General features: G+C 38.8%; 1 protein-coding gene across 7 annotated transcripts in view; it reads left to right on the top strand.

Moving 5' to 3' along the window:
• Positions 1-18,913, top strand: part of PDE1C (phosphodiesterase 1C) — a 661,768-nt gene that overhangs the window by 582,690 nt on the left and 60,165 nt on the right. For all 7 annotated transcript variants that reach the window (XM_056117979.1, XM_056117980.1, XM_056117981.1 and 4 more), the window contains 2 exons: positions 7,191-7,421; positions 17,920-17,997. In XM_056117979.1, coding sequence (XP_055973954.1) covers positions 7,191-7,421; positions 17,920-17,997 — 309 coding nt within the window. The remainder of the gene's footprint in view (positions 1-7,190; positions 7,422-17,919; positions 17,998-18,913) is intronic.

The raw sequence follows: 18,913 nt of genomic DNA, 5'->3' as shown, positions 1-18,913 counted from the left end.
ACATTTTTTAGCCACACAGTGTCAACAAGGCATTTACGAAGAAGAGTGAGTCTTCCAATGTGGAAGAGAAGGGACCTTACTTTTGAAGTCATGAAAGGTCCAGCCACTGTGTCTGAATCACAAAATCCTAAGTGACTATTTATTTCAGATGGTGGTTTATATTTATGATGCTTTAAAGGCATAATTGAGCCCTTATCACTTTAGGACAGATGTTGCATCCTGCTCTGTGGAGGAAGCCAAAGGCTCATCCATATTTTAAGAGTAGCCTCTCAGCGTCCATTCAGGCGCTTTAAACATTGAAGGCTTCCCTATTGGCAGGCATTGCAAGCAGCAGTGGCAGCGACTGCATCTTCTCAAAAAAAAATAAAATAAGCTCTCTCTTATAATCAATTACACTCATTACTCTCGAAAATCCAGTTCCTCACGACACGCAATTTAAAGAGGTACTTCAGAATAATTTGTTTGCAATTATCTGGCTTACTAAAATTACCTCTGAAACTAATCACCTGGGGCAGAGCATTAGACAGTTTCTATTCCAGGGCAAAACCACCCCTTTCAAAAGGGCAACTAAACATTAATTTTTAAATCCTATTAGGTATCCTGATCTGCTTAACTCTTTTAAGAGAGTAGAAAGACTTGTCTAATTTTGCTTGGGCTGTATAGAAAGGTATTTAGTAGCCAAGAACTGAAGTGGTCTTGTAGTCTGGTTGAGCTCTGAAGTGTTGTATTAAAAGTAGGGAACCATGGAAGAAAGAAGAGAGCAGAGTTGTGGAGTTACATGTATTTTGTTGGAAGATAGTTAGGTTATCAAAGCAGATTTCAGTTAGGACAAGGGAGAATTTAATCCTGTTTTCGTTGGCAAATTCTACTAGATTCTTTGAGAAATTTTCACTTGGAAGATAATAATATACAGAGTTGATGCAAAAAAATAGAAATAGTATATGTAAACCACTGCATAGCATAGAACCTGCCCATAGTGAATGTTTGAAAAGTGGTAAGTCATTTCAGAAAATTGGAAAAGAAAGTTAGAGATTTGAATGCAAAGTCAGGATGATGTAAAAAATACCACTCTACATTATTTAATTAACATTTCCAGCCTCCCATTGATGTTGATGAATGGCTGTTATTAAGAGATTAAATTTATATCTATTTTTCTCTTAGTCATCGGTTTGTATTAGATTATCCCAGACTTTTGTGAAACCTGATCTCTCCCTACCCCAATGCCCCAATTTAAAGTAAATTTCTCTCCATACTTGAACCTGTGTTGTATTAAACTAATCAGAAATAGGGTTGTTTCTAAAATCTTGCTCTTATAAATCAACCTGATTTACAGAGCTAACACTAGGTCAGATCCCACAGTTTTTAGGAAAGGTCTTAAATCAATATATGCCTTTTTTTTTTAGTTTTTTATGAATTCAAAAATCACTATTCCCCAAAACATATGCATAACATTTGAATATCTAATTAATATCAAAGAAGAGAGCAGAGTTGTGAAGTTACATGTATTTTACATACAATTCAATATTTTCCATTTGATTATTTAAGTTTTTCAAATTTTATTTATTTTGGGAGTTAGGGCCACACCCAGCAGTGCTCAGGGCTTCCTCCTCATTCTTGTGCAGGGATTACTCCTGGCAAGGTTCAGAGGACCATATGGGGTGCCTGAAATTGTACCTGGCTGTGTGCAATATGCTATACTATTTCTCCAACTCCAGTATTTACATTTTTAAACTAAAAAATCTAGTATTGTAATTGTATGTATTTATATTTTAATTGATAAATATAAAAATAGAGAAGAAAATGAAGTTATACAGAACCTCTTCTCCAGCCAGATAGGATTATTGTTGAAATTTTGATATAATTCTTTTTAATATAATGGACCACGTATCTGTATAAGTAAAGAGTTTTCCCATAAGTTAGAATCAAATTGTCTTGTATTTTGTTTTTCAACCCATTTAAGCATTTTTCCTCATATGAAATATTCCTTGAAATGTATTTGAAGTAATTGCGTTCTATGGAATACCAGAGTTGAACTATTTCTATATTAGTGTGTGGTTTCATTTCTTCATTATTGTGCACTTTGTTGGAACATAGATGTTTCTAACATGTTTTAAACAAATTTCAAAGTACTTGAGCCTACCTTTGATTATTTTGCTGGAATGACTTTCTAGATGTGGAATTTCTTTGTCAGAGAAATGAAAAATTTAAATCTCTATATCACTGTCACTGTACTTCCATTGTTCATTGATTTGCTCCAGCAGGGCCAGTAACATCTCCATTGTGAGACTTGTTGTTACTGTGTTTGGTATATCAAATCTTTATATATCCGGATAAATTTCTCTGTAAGATTTTTTTGGGCTTTTTTTGCAATTTTCTATCCCAGTAGGGCTGGAGCGATAGCACAGCGGGTAGGGCGTTCGCCTTACAAGCGGCCAACATGGCCGACCCGAGTTCGATTCCTCCGCCCCTCTCGGAGAGCCTGGCAAGCTACCGAGAGTATTCGATATGCCAGACACAGTAACAACAAAGTCTCCAATGGAGACGTTACTGGGCCCGCTCGAGCAAATCGACGATCAACGGGAGGGCCTTTACCTTTTACCTTTACCTATCCCAGTAGTAGCATACTAAGAGGACCTATTTCTCTACTTCCACTATCTTCCTCATTTTTTGGACTCTCAGGTGGTTGTATTTTTATTATTGCCCATAACTCTTTGCATATTATGTATGGTAATTATTCAGTTGATAAAATATCTTGCAATTTATACTTAGCCCTCATTTTTACACATGCCTTTTAATTTTATGTAGTCATTTTCATATATTCTTATCTATTGTATAGATTACCTCTAATTTTGACAAGAGTTATCTCTATCAACATTGATATTAAATAGTTTGTATCGTGCTAAATAGTGATTCTTGTTTTAAAATTCTGAGATACATATAGGAATTTTTTATTTCTTTAATCATCACCCAGTATTTACTGAAATTATGGCATTTCATTATTATTATTTCACACTCATAGTTTTATTTCTGTTTTTGCTTTGGGGGTCACACACATGGAAGTGCCTGACACCGGGGCTCACTCCTGGCAGTGCTCTGAGACTCAGTGCCAAGTCAAACCCAAGAATGCAGAGCCTATATTCCATCTCGTTGAACTATTTCCCAGACTCTATTTTGGTATTTTTTAATACTTAAATCATTTTACAGTCAATATTTACATCATTTATCAAAAATAAATGTAGTTTATCAGAAATTATTTTGTTTAACACTCACCTGTATTAGTTTCACTACACATTGTTATTTTCCTCCATTTATATTTATTAAATTTGGGGTTTTTTTCTGTCGGCTGAAATACTCTAGCTAAAATTTTTAGAAAGCTCCTGTGGCAGTACATTCTGGTGTCCTGGGTGTCCATGAGTACCTTTCTGTTATGAGTAACAAGAATTGACTATTCATGTAGTATATATGTTTTTGCAATTCTCCCTTCTTCCTTTTTTTCTGTTTATAGGTAGTTTAAGTGTTTCAGAAAATTACTCCAGGGAACAACTAGCCCGATACCATTATAACCAAGAGTCTATAGTATCGTTATTTGAAAGGCAAATTAAATCAAGGAATCGATGTATTTCTCCAAGACTGCACAGCTACTCAGTATGGGATTGAGCAAATCTCAGGAGAACGGTTAATTTATACACCGTGATGGCTCTGCTCTGCCTTAACTCTTGTCTGCCACCTTGACCATCTTCATGATGTTACTCTACCACAGATGATGTGAAATGGATGCAAAAGAAATGAGATTTAACTCTGACATTTGCTTTTTACTAGTTCTGGAAGGTTAAGCTCTGCATATTTGTTGTTGTTGGAACCTGTCAGCACATACAAATTGTGTTCTTGTCTACTTTTCCTCGTGGTAGGAAGGTTTCACATATATATAACTTTACCCTAAAAATAAGAGAATTTCATCACTGTGGCACAGCCTGATTCTTTCTTTTTTCCGATGTGTGCCATTTTGTCTATTTATTTTGAGTGGTATCATTGGATGTTGATGACCAATCCCACCAATGTTGAATATCTCAGAGATAGGAAGAAGGGATAGGGAGAGAGTTGAGAAAGTAAAGGACATTGCTGATCTGCCTCCAGGAACAAGATTGCTTCAGGGAAAGGAATAAGAATGATGCAGCCTTATATCTGGCTGATTATGATGTCATAAGAGCCACCATTCAATAATTTAAGCACTAATTGTTGGCTGTCAGCTGTAGTTGAACCAAAGTAGATTTAGTTCTGAAAATATATTTACCAGTGGTTGTGTGTGTGTGTGTGTGTGTGCTACATACCCATAAAAAATTGGTCTGACTTAGTTGTCAAATAAACTTTTCTTGCTCATAATATTTTTTTCTCAGTTGTAGCAAACCAGAATTTAACACCTTCAGTTTTTATTAAAATTATTTTTAGTGTGGGGCAATTTTGAATGTTGAGCATTTTTCACAAACTTAGTAGGGATTCTGTCAGAGGATTTTAAATTATCTTGCTTAGACCCAAGTTGGCATGAATTTCTCCTCCCCTTGCCTTATTTTCTCTCCATGTAGTAAAAGCAGTCATTATTTTACGCAGTTGCTCTAGTGGTTAAGAAAAACAACATTTATCAAGTGACAACTTTGGGACCGAAGTGATAGTACAGTGCAGTCCTTGCCTTGCACACAGCAAACCTGGGTTTAATCACCAGCATCCCATTTGGTCCCCTGAGCACCATTCGGTATGCCTCCCCACCAAAAAGTCAAATGACAACTTTTCCAAAATAGGGCTTCCACATGCATAAGCTTTTTATATTTTTACAAAGGTCTACATTTCCAAAGATGGAATTTGTAAAGTCAGGTCCGTGGATACACATTTGTGAATCATACCCATTGGACATATTTCATTTAGTCAACAAATACGGTATGAACACCTGCTACTTGACAGGTGATCTTCTACCAAGCTCTGGGAATTAAGTAATAGAAATGGCATTTGACTACTCAGGACACTACAAAAGTTTGAACAGAAACCTGGATAAGTTGGGGTGGGGGTGGTGTGGGTGGTATTACTTCCATGGCCCTTCATTCTACTGAGAATTATATCTCATCATCTTCTGCAAGGACTTTCTTTTTTCCATATATTTCTAAGGAAGTCAGAAGATACTATATGTGCATAAAATTATGTTATTTTGTAAAGAAACATTCCTTTGCCTCTTTAGTATAAATTATAACTACATCCAGCTTGAAAGTATAATGTTATGAAATACTAATGGCAAACATTGGAAATTTAAATCAGTGCTGTCAACCTTGATTGAATGTTAGAATTATTTAGAAATTTAGAAAGTGCTTAAAATACTGTATTCTTACCCATTCCTCCCAAAATCTGATGAAATTCCTCAGAGATAAGGCCAGAGCTTTGGTTTGAGTAGGCGAATTGATGAATCAATTAAGTATGAACACAAATTTCATAATCTATCATTGAGAACTCAAATCTGAGCCACACAAGTGTGAGATGCATAAGAAGTGAGATGAAAACAGAGATTGTAGACATCTGCGCAATAACTCGCCATAAAGCCCTCTGGGCACAGAGGAGATTATATTTGAAGTTTGTTCTCTTTAGCAGCAAAGGAGAACTTTGTCAGATGCATAATCACGTTAGTATTTTTTAATCTGTGAAAGATAGCTCTTTTTGGAATCAAGAATGACCAGGGCAAATAGAGATAACAGCTGATTATGAGGTGTTGGGCATTTTTAACACATAAAGATAAAGAATGCAACATAGAGGTTGATGGAAGGTCATTTGAGCAAATTAAATGCTATATGAGGTGAATCTCCAGACTCTACAGGAAGATTGATCTTTGTAAAGAGCTTTCTATTATAAACACAACTTCTAATACAACTTCACTTCATTGCCTCCCAATATCCTGAGTGATCTCAACTCTATCACTTACCCTTTGCTAAACTCTCTTTAACCATGCTGCCAAACTCAGTTCCCTAGAACAAAACAAGCTCATTCCAGTCTCCTGGCCTTTGCATTTTCTCATTGCTCTGCTAGGAAACCCATTCCTTCAACTATTGTAGGACCAACTCCTGTCATTCAAGATTTGATCAGATTTCAACTTCTCATATAATGTCCCTCCCTCCTGTATATTGATCCTGCTCCATTAATCTGCTTTGATTGACTCTTTTGCAAAGTGGTTTTTACCCTCAGAAGTTATTTTAGTGATTTGTGTATTTCCTTTGATAAGTCTTTTTACTTGCTGTTACATTACCCAAAATGGTGTGAATGCACTGCAGCAAAATAATAAACAGTTGAATTAACAATAGTGTCTTTTCATAAATACTTAACCATATGCAGTTATGCTATGAATTTAATTGAGCAGCTTTAGAGTCTGCTTTCCAAGTAAGCTGACCAGACCCTAATAGTTAACCATACTAGAAGTAAAAATGATGTCTACTAAAAAAAAGGGGGTAAGGCATGTTTTTAAAAAAAGACCTGGGTAAACTAAAAGCCAATTTTTAGTCTTCTGAGACAGCTTGAAGAACAACCAAATTTTATTGTAAGGCTTACCCACCATTTTCCTATGTCAACATTTACAAATACTGGCTTGATTTTGCATTATTGTAGTGGTGATTATTTTCCCTGTCTTCTTGGTTTTTTAATCAGCTATTCATATTTAAGTTTAGAGTCCTAAGCAAATCTATATGAAACTATGATTTTTTTTTGTGGACGTGGGAGGATTTTGTAATGTTTTAAAACTTCAGTTTCATATTTGCAAGGTGGGTAACACTACAATAATAGTAGTCTGCAGAGGATTGTTTTGAGAATCAGGGGAAACAATCTTTGAAAAGCACTTAGCAATTACCAGGCATAAAGGACACTGGTGATCATAGTATTAGTAATGTCAGTGATCGTATTTTATATTAATTATGGCTGTCCTTATTATTACTTTCTGTCTGTCCCACCTAATGTTTTTAGAAATGGTTTCACTACTAACCTTTTATTTTCCTAAAGATCTATGCCTGTATGGCCTGAATCAGTCAGAGCTACACCCAGAACACTCTAAAAATACCATGTCATAATCTAGTGTAGATGATTGTCTTTCTTCAGGTATATGATTCTTCTAATGGCATGGCCATTTTTTGTTTGTTTTCTGTGCCTTTCATAACTTTCCATGGACACAGAAGAGAAAGCCAAGAAGGAAGCCGAGGAAAAAGCTCGCCTGGCCGCAGAGGAGAAGCAGAAGGAAATGGAAGCCAAAAGTCAGGCTGAAGAAGATGCATCCGGCAAAGCTGAGAAAAAGACTTCTGGAGAAGGGAAGAATCACATCAATGGAACCCGAGCGAACAAGAGTGACAACCCTCGAGGGAAAAATTCCAAAGCTGAGAAGTCCTCGGGGGAAAAGCAACAGAATGGTGAGTTGAATTATGCCAATGGAAAACTTTTGTGGGGAGATAAATGCTAATAGATAAGTCGGAAATGGAAGACAGCTGTGCCTTGAAAGAGAGCTCCCACAGCAGGCATTGCCCCGACATCTGTATCAGCTGCTGCACCAGCTCCTCTCAGCAGGCAGGGCTGGGAATCCTAGAAGGATCCTATCAGAAGCAGTCAGAAGCCTGAGCAACCCACAGTCTGGGGAGAATATACCTTTGGGCTCTTCCCAGCTGTTTGGGACACTCTGGCCAGTGCCTGCCTGCCAATAGGGAAAATCTTCAGGAACGATCCTGATGGATTCTGGTGCTTACTGCCTTGTGGAAAAATCAACCTCTGTTGTGGACTGTCCCTAATCAGGCTGGAAAGCAGGTCCACATTAGACCTACCTACCTCAGTATGTATACGTTCATACAGAGAGTGAGTGCATACACTGGGGTGGCCAACTGTCTCAATTTACCTAAGTCTGAGTGCCTTCCACAGCTTCAAGGGTTTTTAGTTTTAAATCCAGAAAGCCTTTAAACACCAGGCAGTGCATGAAGCTGATGATTTTTTTTTAATGCAACAAGTACTTATTACTAACCAGTGCTAAGTATTTGGTTTGGCACTAGGGATTTAAAAATGAAAAAAAATAGTAAAGAGTTTATGATTTTGAAGAGAGAGCAACAATCTCAGAAGTAATTCTAGTGCAGTAGTGCAAAGTGAACAAGAAGTTATGGCCAACTGAGTGCCCACAGACATGAGCAGAGAAAGAGACACTTTGGTCGGTGCTGACTGCAGGATGAAGTAAATGTCAAGGAGGGTTTCAAAAGGCAGTGAGGTCTGAATTGGATTTTAAATGTTGCAGTTTGGTTGTCAGATGGGATCCAGGGATTTCTCAGATGGAGAAGGAGCTCAGCTAACTCCCCCCGCATCAGTTCCCTCCTTTAGTGAAGGGCACAAGGCTAGGAATCTGTGGCCCTCTCACCTCCAGACGGTGGCCAGGTGGTTTCACACTCAAGTCCATAGGTGTGACAGTCACAACTGTGTTTCTCCTTTTCCTGTGGCCTTTGTCTGGTGATGTCATCTTTCACTGTCTTTATCATTTATGCACAATATCACTCAGGGCATTAAAATCACCCACAATGATCTTGTAGAAGGTGTGGTATTCTTTATAGAACTTCTCCAGCTCCATGTAGAACTTCTCGATTTCTCTTTCATCATAATGAGATGTTGGTGCATAGACAACGAAGATAGAAACTGTAGGCAGTGAGCCACATCTATTCAAATGTAAACGTCCGATTCCGGTTGTTAGGCATTCAAATGAATCAATGCTCATGGCCAAGTTTGTGTTGACAAGGACACTGACGCCTCCGATACCTCTTTTATCGCATGTTCCGAGGAATAATTCTTCTCCAGTATCGAAAACGGCATGGTGAGATTCGTGCCTTCTTGTCTCCGTCAGACCAATGATGTCGTACTTGATCATTCACGCTTGTACCATCAGGTCCTCTATGGATGCATCTGATGCTAGCGTATGTGCATTGAAAGTACAAACGATCATTTTTGTCTTCCTTCATTGTGGCAGCCTAGTTCGGCCTTGAGATTTTATCGGCCTCTCCTTTCTCATCCTTCTCAGTGCTGCCATGTCGGTGAAGCCTTCAGTGTCAGGTGAATGAGACCAGTTGTAGTTACTGGTTTTGGCATATCGAATACACAATGGATAGCTTGCCAGGCTCTTCTGTGCGGGCAGAATACTCTCGATAACTTGCCAGTCTTTCCGAGAGGGATAGAGGCTTTTGGAGCGACCTCTAATCACCCTTGTAGGTGTTACCATATATGAACCCTATAATGCCAAGATAGGACTGAGAAGATCAGCTGAAGAACTTCACATCGGAACCCATGGCCTAGAATGGAACAAACAGGGTGAGAGACTGTCTGAGTTCATCATGTCGACCAGGACCATCCATGGTAACTCACAGTTCCAGAAGGCAGAATCTAAACGTTGGACATGGGAGTCTCCCAGTGGACGATTCCACAACGAAATAGACCACATCATATTCAATCGATGGTTTTGCCTGACCGATGTCGCTCTTGTCCCAAAACTCGGAACAGGATTGGACCACCATCTCCTTTGTGCAAAATTCTACTTCACAGAGCGGGGAGAAAGGGCTGCAAAGTTCAAAAAGAGAACTCCCAGAACGACCACCAACTGGGAAATCTTTGGCACTATTGCGGCAACATGGGAAGATGCCATTGTTGACAACATTGATGAGGAATACAATCGACTGGTTCAGCACCTCCATGAATGTGCGAGGAACGCCAAGAGAGAGATAGCCACAAAAAATCGCCTATCTTCGAAAACTCTTGAGCTAATTCGCCAGCGTGGATTGGCGCATGCCTCAGGCAACCGAAAGCTAACATCCAAGCTCACAAAGCAGTGCAGAGATGCGATCAAGGAAGACCTCAAAGAGAGAAGAGCAGAAGTACTGGTAGATGCGGCAGAAGCTGGGAAAAATATTCGTAACGCCCGTCTGTCCTTCGCCAACTACAAGACCAAGATGACTGCCCTCCGACGTCCTGATGGATCCATCACATCCTCCAGAAAGGCAGCGGAGAAGATTATCCATGACTTCCACTCAAATCTCTTTGATAGCCATGTCCACTTGCCGACATACCAAATTCCACAGGATGGATATGTCATTCCCAACGTTCTCCCTTCCAAAATCCGACACGCCATTTCGTCGGTAAAGAAACAAACAGCACCCAGCCCAGACAAGGTCAGACCTGAACACCTGAAGAACCTGCCATCAGTACTCATCAATACACTGGCTCGGCTCTTCACTCGCTACCTGTCTGAATGCAAGGTTCCGTCCCAATGGAAAACTAGCAGGACCGTACTACTGTTCAAGAAGGGAGACATCCATGACATTGGCAACTATTGCCCTATCTGCCTATTGTCTGTCATCTACAAGTTGTTCACTCGAGTCATCCTAAATAGGATTGGCAGAACACTAGATGAAGGACAACCATGTGAGCAAGCCGGGTTCCGCAAAGGATTCAGCACCATCGACCATATCCACACGATAACCAAGCTCATTGAGATTTCTTTGGAGTTCAAGATGCCGCTCTGTTTAATGTTCATTGATTTAAAGAAGGCCTTTGATTCTGTTGAGATGGAATCGGTCACTGAAGCCCTAGCCAATAAGGGCATTCAAGCCCAATACATCAAGATCCTCCGTGAGCTGTATTGCGGATTCACTACCAGGATCTCACCATTCTACAAAGAAGTGATCATTGATGTTAAGAGAGGGGTTCGGCAGGGTGATACCATTTCATCGAAATTCTTCAGTGCCACCCTCGAGAACATCATGCGACGACTGGAATGGGAAGGAATGGGAGTGAAGATAGATGGTCGGCAACTACACCACCTCCGCTTTGCTGATGACATTGTTTTAATAACACCAAACATCAGCCAAGCGGCACAAATGCTGGCCAACTTTGACCGTGAGTGTGGAAAGGTAGGACTACAGCTGAATCTTACAAAGACAATGTTTATGAGAAACAGCCTCGTTCCTGATGCCCCATTCGCTCTCAATAGAACGACCATCTCCGAATGCAACAGCTATGTGTACCTAGGTCGAGAAGTCAACATGACAAATGACCTGGCACCCGAGCTGCACAGGAGGAAGAGAGCGGCTTGGAACACCTTCAAGAACGTCGAAGAAATAACTAAGAGGACGAAGAACCTCCGGCTCCGGGCACATCTCTTTGACTCCACTGTTCTTCCTGCATTAACATATGCCTCAGAGTCCTGGGCCCTACACAAACAAGATGAGAACGCTATTAAGGTCTCCCAAAGAAGAATAGAAAGAGCTATGCTTGGAATATCACGTTTCACTCAAATGAGAGAAAGAATCCGGAGTTCTGACATCCGTTGACGATCAAGAATCAGGGACGCTGTCTCATTTGCCAAGGTGTCGAAAATCAGATGGGCTGGTCACGTAATGAGACTTAAAGACGACCGCTGGACTAGAGCTGTTACCGACTGGATTCCACGGGATGTCAAAAGACCGCGTGGCCGCCCACCTACCAGATGGTCAGACTTCTTCGTCAAGATCATGAACGATCAGTTTGAGGCCCTTCATGTTCCCAGAGCGAACAGATGCCATTGGGCTACACTAGCACGCGACAGGGACAAATGGAGACGTTACTGGTGCCCGCTCGAGCAAATCAACGACTAACAGGAAGTTAAGTGACTTAAGTGATTAAGTGATCACTCAGGGCATGGGACACTGGTGAACTTCCAGTGATAATGATGGCAACCCAGAGATATAAAACAGCATTTGTTGTCATACACCTGATGCTGTTTCAGTTTTATCTTTACAGATTCACTTTCTTACCTTCCATGACCCACCAAGCGACCTATTCTAGGTTTTTTTTATTACGTAGTTCAGGAAAAGGAGAAATAGGTAGAAGGCACTTAACACTATCAGTATTTTTTGTCTGGCTCTTTTTACAATGCTCTAGGGTTTTTTTTTTCTCTGCTTATTTTTACAATGGATGAACATAACATGTAGAATCAGAAAACAATATTTAAATACTTATAATAATAATAGCTCATACTGTTGTCTGGAGATAGTACAATGGTAGTGTTCTGACCTTGCATGCAGCCAAATAAGGATCAATCCCTTATAGCATAGTCCAAGTAATGCCAGGAGTGATCCCTGAGCACAGAGCCAGGAGTAAGCCCTGAGCACCACTTGGTGTGGTCCAAAAGGTAAACAGAAAGAAAAATAGCTGATGCTGTGTCCAAAAAATTTACATTCATTTCCCCCCAATAACCCTTATGGCTATCTGGGAGCTAGGAAAGACCATGGTCTAGCTTTTCAGCACTTCATTAACCTAATTTCAAAAACTGCATTACAGCCCAGAAAAGAAAAGTTCAATTTAATGAGGTTTGATGGTATGCCTGTTGAAATTTTAAGTAGCAGTGCAAAACATTCTTCTCTTACCCTCTCCCTATTCCAGAGCTTAAGATTGTGTATGGCTGGGGAGGGGGAAGGTATTGGGAGGGAGGGAAGAGACAGAGAGATCAAAGTCAGAAAGTCAGTGATTCAAATATGAGCTCCACTGCGTATGGAGTTATGTTATACAGATGAACTCAGTCAGGTAAGTGTGTGGTAAGCTTAGCTCTCCACACACTTGCCAGGCCAGGTGGACCCAGCTCTTCCCCTCACCACCAACCTCGTTCCCGACCTCCAGAGTGACACAGAAGGATTGTGTCCAGTGGCAAATACATGCCAGGTGGGCTGGAGATTGGAGCACTGGGGGACAGAGATGTGCATGCTTAGCTCCTACCAAATGAGCCTCCCCTTCCCAAAAGATGAGCATGGATGACTTGTGAGAGATGCAAGGAAAGATTTTCCTCTGTACTTTTTGTTAGAAAGGAGTTGTTTTAAAATAACTTTAAAAAAATGGCTTTCCTGAGCCAGAGAGATAACATGGATTAAGACATTGACCTAGAGTGCAGATGACCCCAGTTGTATCCTAGCCACTACCTCTGGTCTCCTGAGCACTCCCAGGAGTGATCTCTGAGCACAGAGCCAGGAGTAAGCCCTGAGCACTGCCAGGTACGGCCACACACACACACATACGCACAATTACTTAAATTCTTCATGTGTGCCAGGCATTGTACTTGGCATTTTCTTTCCACCTTATTAACATTCATGTATACCTTTAAATTTTCTTCCTAAGGTAACATTTCCTTATAACATTATATATATTTCAGGTGTATTGACATTTTTTAAAACACCAGCATTTCTAGAGAATATAAGAAGCTTTAATCAAGGGATCATATAATTGAGTTTGCCGTTAAAATGAACAGGAGAATTGAAAACAGCTTAATAAGCTTTCTGACTGTTCTTTCTACAGCAACTTGAGCCCATTTAGAAAACTTGGCAGTGAACATATCAAGGTTATTATTGCATTCTTGTGTCCATTGTATGTTGGTATATCCAACAGAAAAAAAAAACCCTGTTGTACTTCTTATTTTACCTACTCTAAGTCAAAATAACTCCCTGAGAAAGAGACTTGGAGAGCTTAAATCAGCTCTTCACCACCACTGGTCCATGGGTTGGTGCTGCTTTGCAATGAAGAAAGGCTGAACTCCAGTGGTGGGAGCCACTTACTTGTTTACAACCAACAGTTGCTAGTCTGCAGGTGTGGAAAAGGTTGTAAACACTGCTTCAGATGGTTTCTTTAAGGTCAAGCAACAGTGAAGGAGAAATTGTCAGTTTTAATTCAGACCTTGGTGAGTGAAATTTCTAGATTCCAGAACATCCCTGTTTTCAAGTTTCTGTGCTGTTAAGGATACTGAAGAATCAAACAAAAAATTGAGATTTAATTATTCCCCACCAGACAGTTATGGTATATTTATTCCAGGAGGTGAAACATTTTTTCTGTAAAGTACTGGAGAGTAAATACTTTATTCTGTTTTTATATTTTTGGTGTTTGGGCCATACCTGATGATGCTCAGGAGTTACTTCCTCTTTGCACTCAGGAATCACTCCTGATGGTGCTTGGGGGACCAAATGGGATGCTGGAGATTGAAGACAAACGCCCCATTCGCTGTATTATCTCTCCAGCCCTGAGAGTAAATATTTTAGATTGTACAGCCCACACAGTCTCTTTTGTAATTACCAACTTCTGCCATTTTAGCACAAAACAGTCAGATATAAGTGTTGACCAATTGAGAGTGGCTATACGCCAATAAATCTTTACTTATGGAAATTATAATTTGAATTTTACATAATTTTCACATATTTTGAAGTGCTCCTCTTATTTTGCCCAACCATTTAATAATACAAAGTTTTTTTTAGTTTGGGGGCCATATAAAACCAGACTGAGTCCAGAGAAACCAATTAACATGAATATGCTGGTCACAGGGATTTTAGATTCTGAGAGGGGTCTAAATACCCAGGAAGAGCAGTCATTGGTTTATTAAGACAGTTATTAGGGAGAACTTTAAAGAAAAAACAGAGGCCCAAGTCTTCAACCAGATGCATCTGTTTCTCAACTATGTATTTCCCAGAGTAAGCACCTGTCTACCATTTCCCTTAAAAATTAAGTAGTAAATGAGAGGTGGGAAAAGAAATCAATTTAGGGGCAATAATAGCAGTTTGGGACTATGTTGCAGCAGCCTAATTAAAGTGATTTATAACTACATGGAGAACTCTTTAGTTTCCTCCTATTTATTGGGTAACAGCTCACACTGGCCATTACTCCATAGACAACCCAAGGGAAATTACCTAATGGATCTGCTCAACCAACATCATCAAACAAGCACGTGTCACTTTCCCAGCACACCTCTTTGTGGCTGCCTAAGATATTTCCAGGCTGGAGTAGAAACACCTGCTTAGGTATTTCTACTGTTACCAGTTATTAAATTCCTCCAACTTTGGTTTCTGTGAAGATACTTCCTCTCTCAGCTTCCCCAGCCTTGACTAAGAAGGCTGCTGGCATCCAGCAAACCAAATAGCTCCTGTTGACTTTGGGAAGATAACTGGTCTTGCTGCAGATCTAGGGAGAGAAAGTTCCATTGCCGGGCAACTTTCATGGCAACTTTTAAGATAACGTGATTAGAGGTAGGAAGGTGCACTTAGAAAGAACTATCATTTTTTTCTGCAGAAAATTTGATTAACTATATGTATGCCATCCTTGCAAACAGGGGAAAGTCTGTAGGCTGTTTTATGAAATTTCCTTGGAATCTGTCTAGTCATTGATGATGGTAGAGGCTGATGCCTAAGAGCTTCACTTAAGGTTGCCTCCATCTTGGTCAGAGTTCACTCCCCTTTTCTTCACTCCCTGTAGTCACTTCATTTTAAGAATTACAAATAATAAAAAAAAAAACAAGGACTATAAAGAGAGCACAATTTCATCCCAGTTCCCACATATGGTCCCTTGAGAAACTCCAAAGTGATCCCTGAACACAGAGCCAGGAGTAATCCCTGAGAACCACCAGGTGTGACTCCAAAACAGAATGGTGTTTCACTAATAAAAATTATAAAATAAAAAAAAGAATAGCACTTAAAAAAAAAACAGAAACAGAAACAAACGAATACGAGGAATTTTGGAAAGCTTGTTGAATCCTAGCTTTACTTATGATTTGTCAGATTCCTTTAAGAATACTTTGTAGAATATTTCACATGGCTTTGAATTATTCTTCAGTAACCATTTCTTTATAAAAATTTAGGTTCAAGCCACTTAGAAATGTCAACAGAAGCAAACAATAAGCTGCCACCTGAACTTGATCTTCATAGCGCTGTTGCACAATCTGCCTTAGAAGATTTACAGAGCCATAAAATAGAGATTGTAATACAAGGTCTATATCAGTGCTTCATAATAGACTTCAGCAGAATAATTTTGTAGACAAATTGATCATTTATTCAAATGTCAATCAGATAGCTTAGGCCAAATATACAGTAGCTACCAAGAATAGTTCGGCTACCATTCATACTTACAAGTTAGGGGCAGAGGTGGGGTTGTATGGTGTGTTCAGAAGCACAGGTAGATACACAGTCCTGTGGTCGGTACCATAGACTTCCCACATGGGTGACCACGTGACTGCAGTGAAGTTAATCATTTAGTGAACCAGTTTTTGGCAAAGTCATCTACTTTCAATAATAATGCTTTCATAATAGAGTTGTTGTAAGAATTTAATGAAATAATTGTCATAAAATATTTAGCATACTTCCTGGCATAAGGCAAATCAAAGAAGAAAAAAAGAGAGAGAAATTATAAATTATCACTCCTGACTTGGACCCTGATTACTCCCAGTTACAGTTATTAGAGTTTGCAGCTTCAGTAAGTAGCAATAATTTAGTTAGCTTATTTTATTTTATTTTTTCTTGTTAGGCTGCACCCAGTGGTGCTTTGGGCTTACTCCTGACTCTGCATTCAGGGATCACTCTTAGTGGTGCTCTGGGGACCATATGTGATAGTTGGGAGTGGGTTGACTGTCTGCAAAGCCCTACATACCGTACTATCATTTTGTCCCCTTTATTTTACTCTTTTAAATTCTATCATGCCCTTCAGTAGTATTAATATTTAAGCTTTAGGCCATGTGATATTACTATAATCCTCTGTACTCCTTGAGTGCTAATCCCGTTCATCCACTGTGAAAACTGTTCTCACACATTCAGATGTGTAATAGTAATCTATTCTAGTTTGTATGCAGGCTTAAAGGAAATATACCATTAGTAACAGAGTTGAGAAAAAAATACAAAATTTGAGAATATGAGTAGAAATGTAACCATATCCTTTCATACTGTGTGCCTACCATACTGATTCAGTGATCTCTGAATGCAGAGTCGGGAGTAAGCCCTAAGCACCACTAGGTGCGGCCTAACAAGACAAAACAAAATAAAATTTTGTTGACTAGACCTTTCATAGATTATTTAATTATGTTAGACAGAGGAGAGGCCAGGAAAAAAACATTTTTTTTCTAAAGGGGGAAGCTCTATTGCAATTATTCAACTAACCATTGTAGCACCAGAGAAGCCCTAAACAATTGCAATTATTTAACTGATCATTATAGCACCAAAGAAGCCCTAAACAATATGAATATGTCAATGTGATGAGGTCCAATAAAACTACTTACAAAATAGATAGTGGGAAGATAAACTCACAGGCCATAATTTACTGGCTTCTACTCAAAGAAAACATGCTGTATTTAACTTAGCATTTATTATCTAGTTAACACTAGGTACTGTGAAGTTACGTGCTAACTTGTTGAATTTTTTTCTCCTAGTGGAGTTAACCCCCAAATAACCTTTTATTTACCTTTAGGGCATAACGGGCTCTTCTCTACTCTAACCTAAAATTTTTATTTTAATGTATGTTTAAAATTCCTAAAAATACTCAGTTCTTTAAAGGTTCTAGAAGTATCCTCAGTCTCTCCTGAGTTCTCCCATAAATAAGTTAGACATTTTTTAAATGGCCATTATGTTTCAGTAAGTTTATTCATTAAATATCATCTATAACTTTTTAGAATAATAAATATATTGAGTGATATACCAGATATTACAGTCAGTGTATTAATTCACCCTTACATTGTGCTCAGAAAATGGGCATTATTTTCATTTTTCAAATAAGGAAACTGAAACCCTTAGAAGTATTATGATTATTAATTAATATACATTTTAATCCATATTTTTCCCCATTCCAGAGGCTATCGGTACAACCAAACTACCTTCTTAGAAGATAAATATTTTGACTTAAGTACAAGCCTATTTAACAGATATTTTAAGCTCTAATTTATAAATCACAATACCAGTTCCTGAGCCTTTGTATGAGCTAACAGAAGATATTTACAATCAAACACATCCCCTCATGACTAAAAGTATATTGTACTTTTTGTTTTCACTTTGATAGGTTTAATGATATTTATAACTTCCTACTTAGCTGTCTACATATTCTGTTTGCCGTGTTTATTGCTTTCAGGTGACTTAAAAGATGGTAAAAATAAGGCAGACAAGAAGGATCAATCCAACGTCGGAAATGACTCAAAGAAAACAGATGGTAAGAGCAGAATTCCATTACTTTCTTCCATAAAAATATGTGATTTAATGAAAGGTTCTTAGAATTACACCTAAAATTAAATAGTAGTGGTAAATATATTCTAACCTTCTGTACTGGAAAAACCATTTCACTAGATTTAAGGAGTATTATCTTTTTCTCAATAATTTAAAAATTGAATGTTGTGTCATTTTTTTCCTGCACATACTTTCTTCATCACAAATGCATTCTGTACTCTTGCTTTTTCCATTTGCCATTTTTCATTTTATATTTTGTAAGAATTTGGTTCTGGACTTGCTTATTCAAATAGAATGGAATACAAAATTTCTATTATGAATTGTGCAACCTAAATGAGAAAGGTCCCATGTCTTCATTGTTTTGAGTCTTGAATGAGTTTTTATTTTTGGTGAAAATGAAACCAAAAATTTATTTAGCATTTTCATTATGTTGAAAGGGCAACATACATGAGAACATGTGCAGCAGTGGGTTTGGTCAGAAGAGGGGCAAGTTCTGAATGACATATTCAAACCAAGTAGCATGAACCCACATGGTATTGAGCTTCCTGAGCAAAGCTTTTCACAAGTGCTACCTTGTTCATTATAAAGCCTAAATGTTGAGGTATAGTCTCCAGATTTTGAACTTTTTTTAAAAATTTTTTTTATTAGTGAAACACCATGAGGTACAGTTGTAGATTTACAATTTTTTTGTGCTTGGGTTTGATTATACAATGATCAGATACCCATCCCTCCACCAGTGCCCATTTTCCACCACCATGGATAATATCCTCCCACCCTCATCCCCCCATCCCCCCCTGCCTCTGTGGCAGGGCAATCCCCTGTGTTCTCTCTCTCCTTTTGGGTGTTGTGGTCTGCAAAAGAGGCATTGAGTGGCAAACATGTTCAGTCCATAGTCTGCTATC

The sequence above is a fragment of the Sorex fumeus genome, unplaced genomic scaffold (genome assembly GCF_029834395.1).
Source record: "Sorex fumeus unplaced genomic scaffold, SorFum_2.1 ptg000037l, whole genome shotgun sequence".
NCBI lineage: Eukaryota > Metazoa > Chordata > Mammalia > Eulipotyphla > Soricidae > Sorex > Sorex fumeus.
The sequence above is the reverse complement of the archived record's forward strand: the minus strand, read 5'-3'. Positions and strand labels throughout refer to the sequence as shown.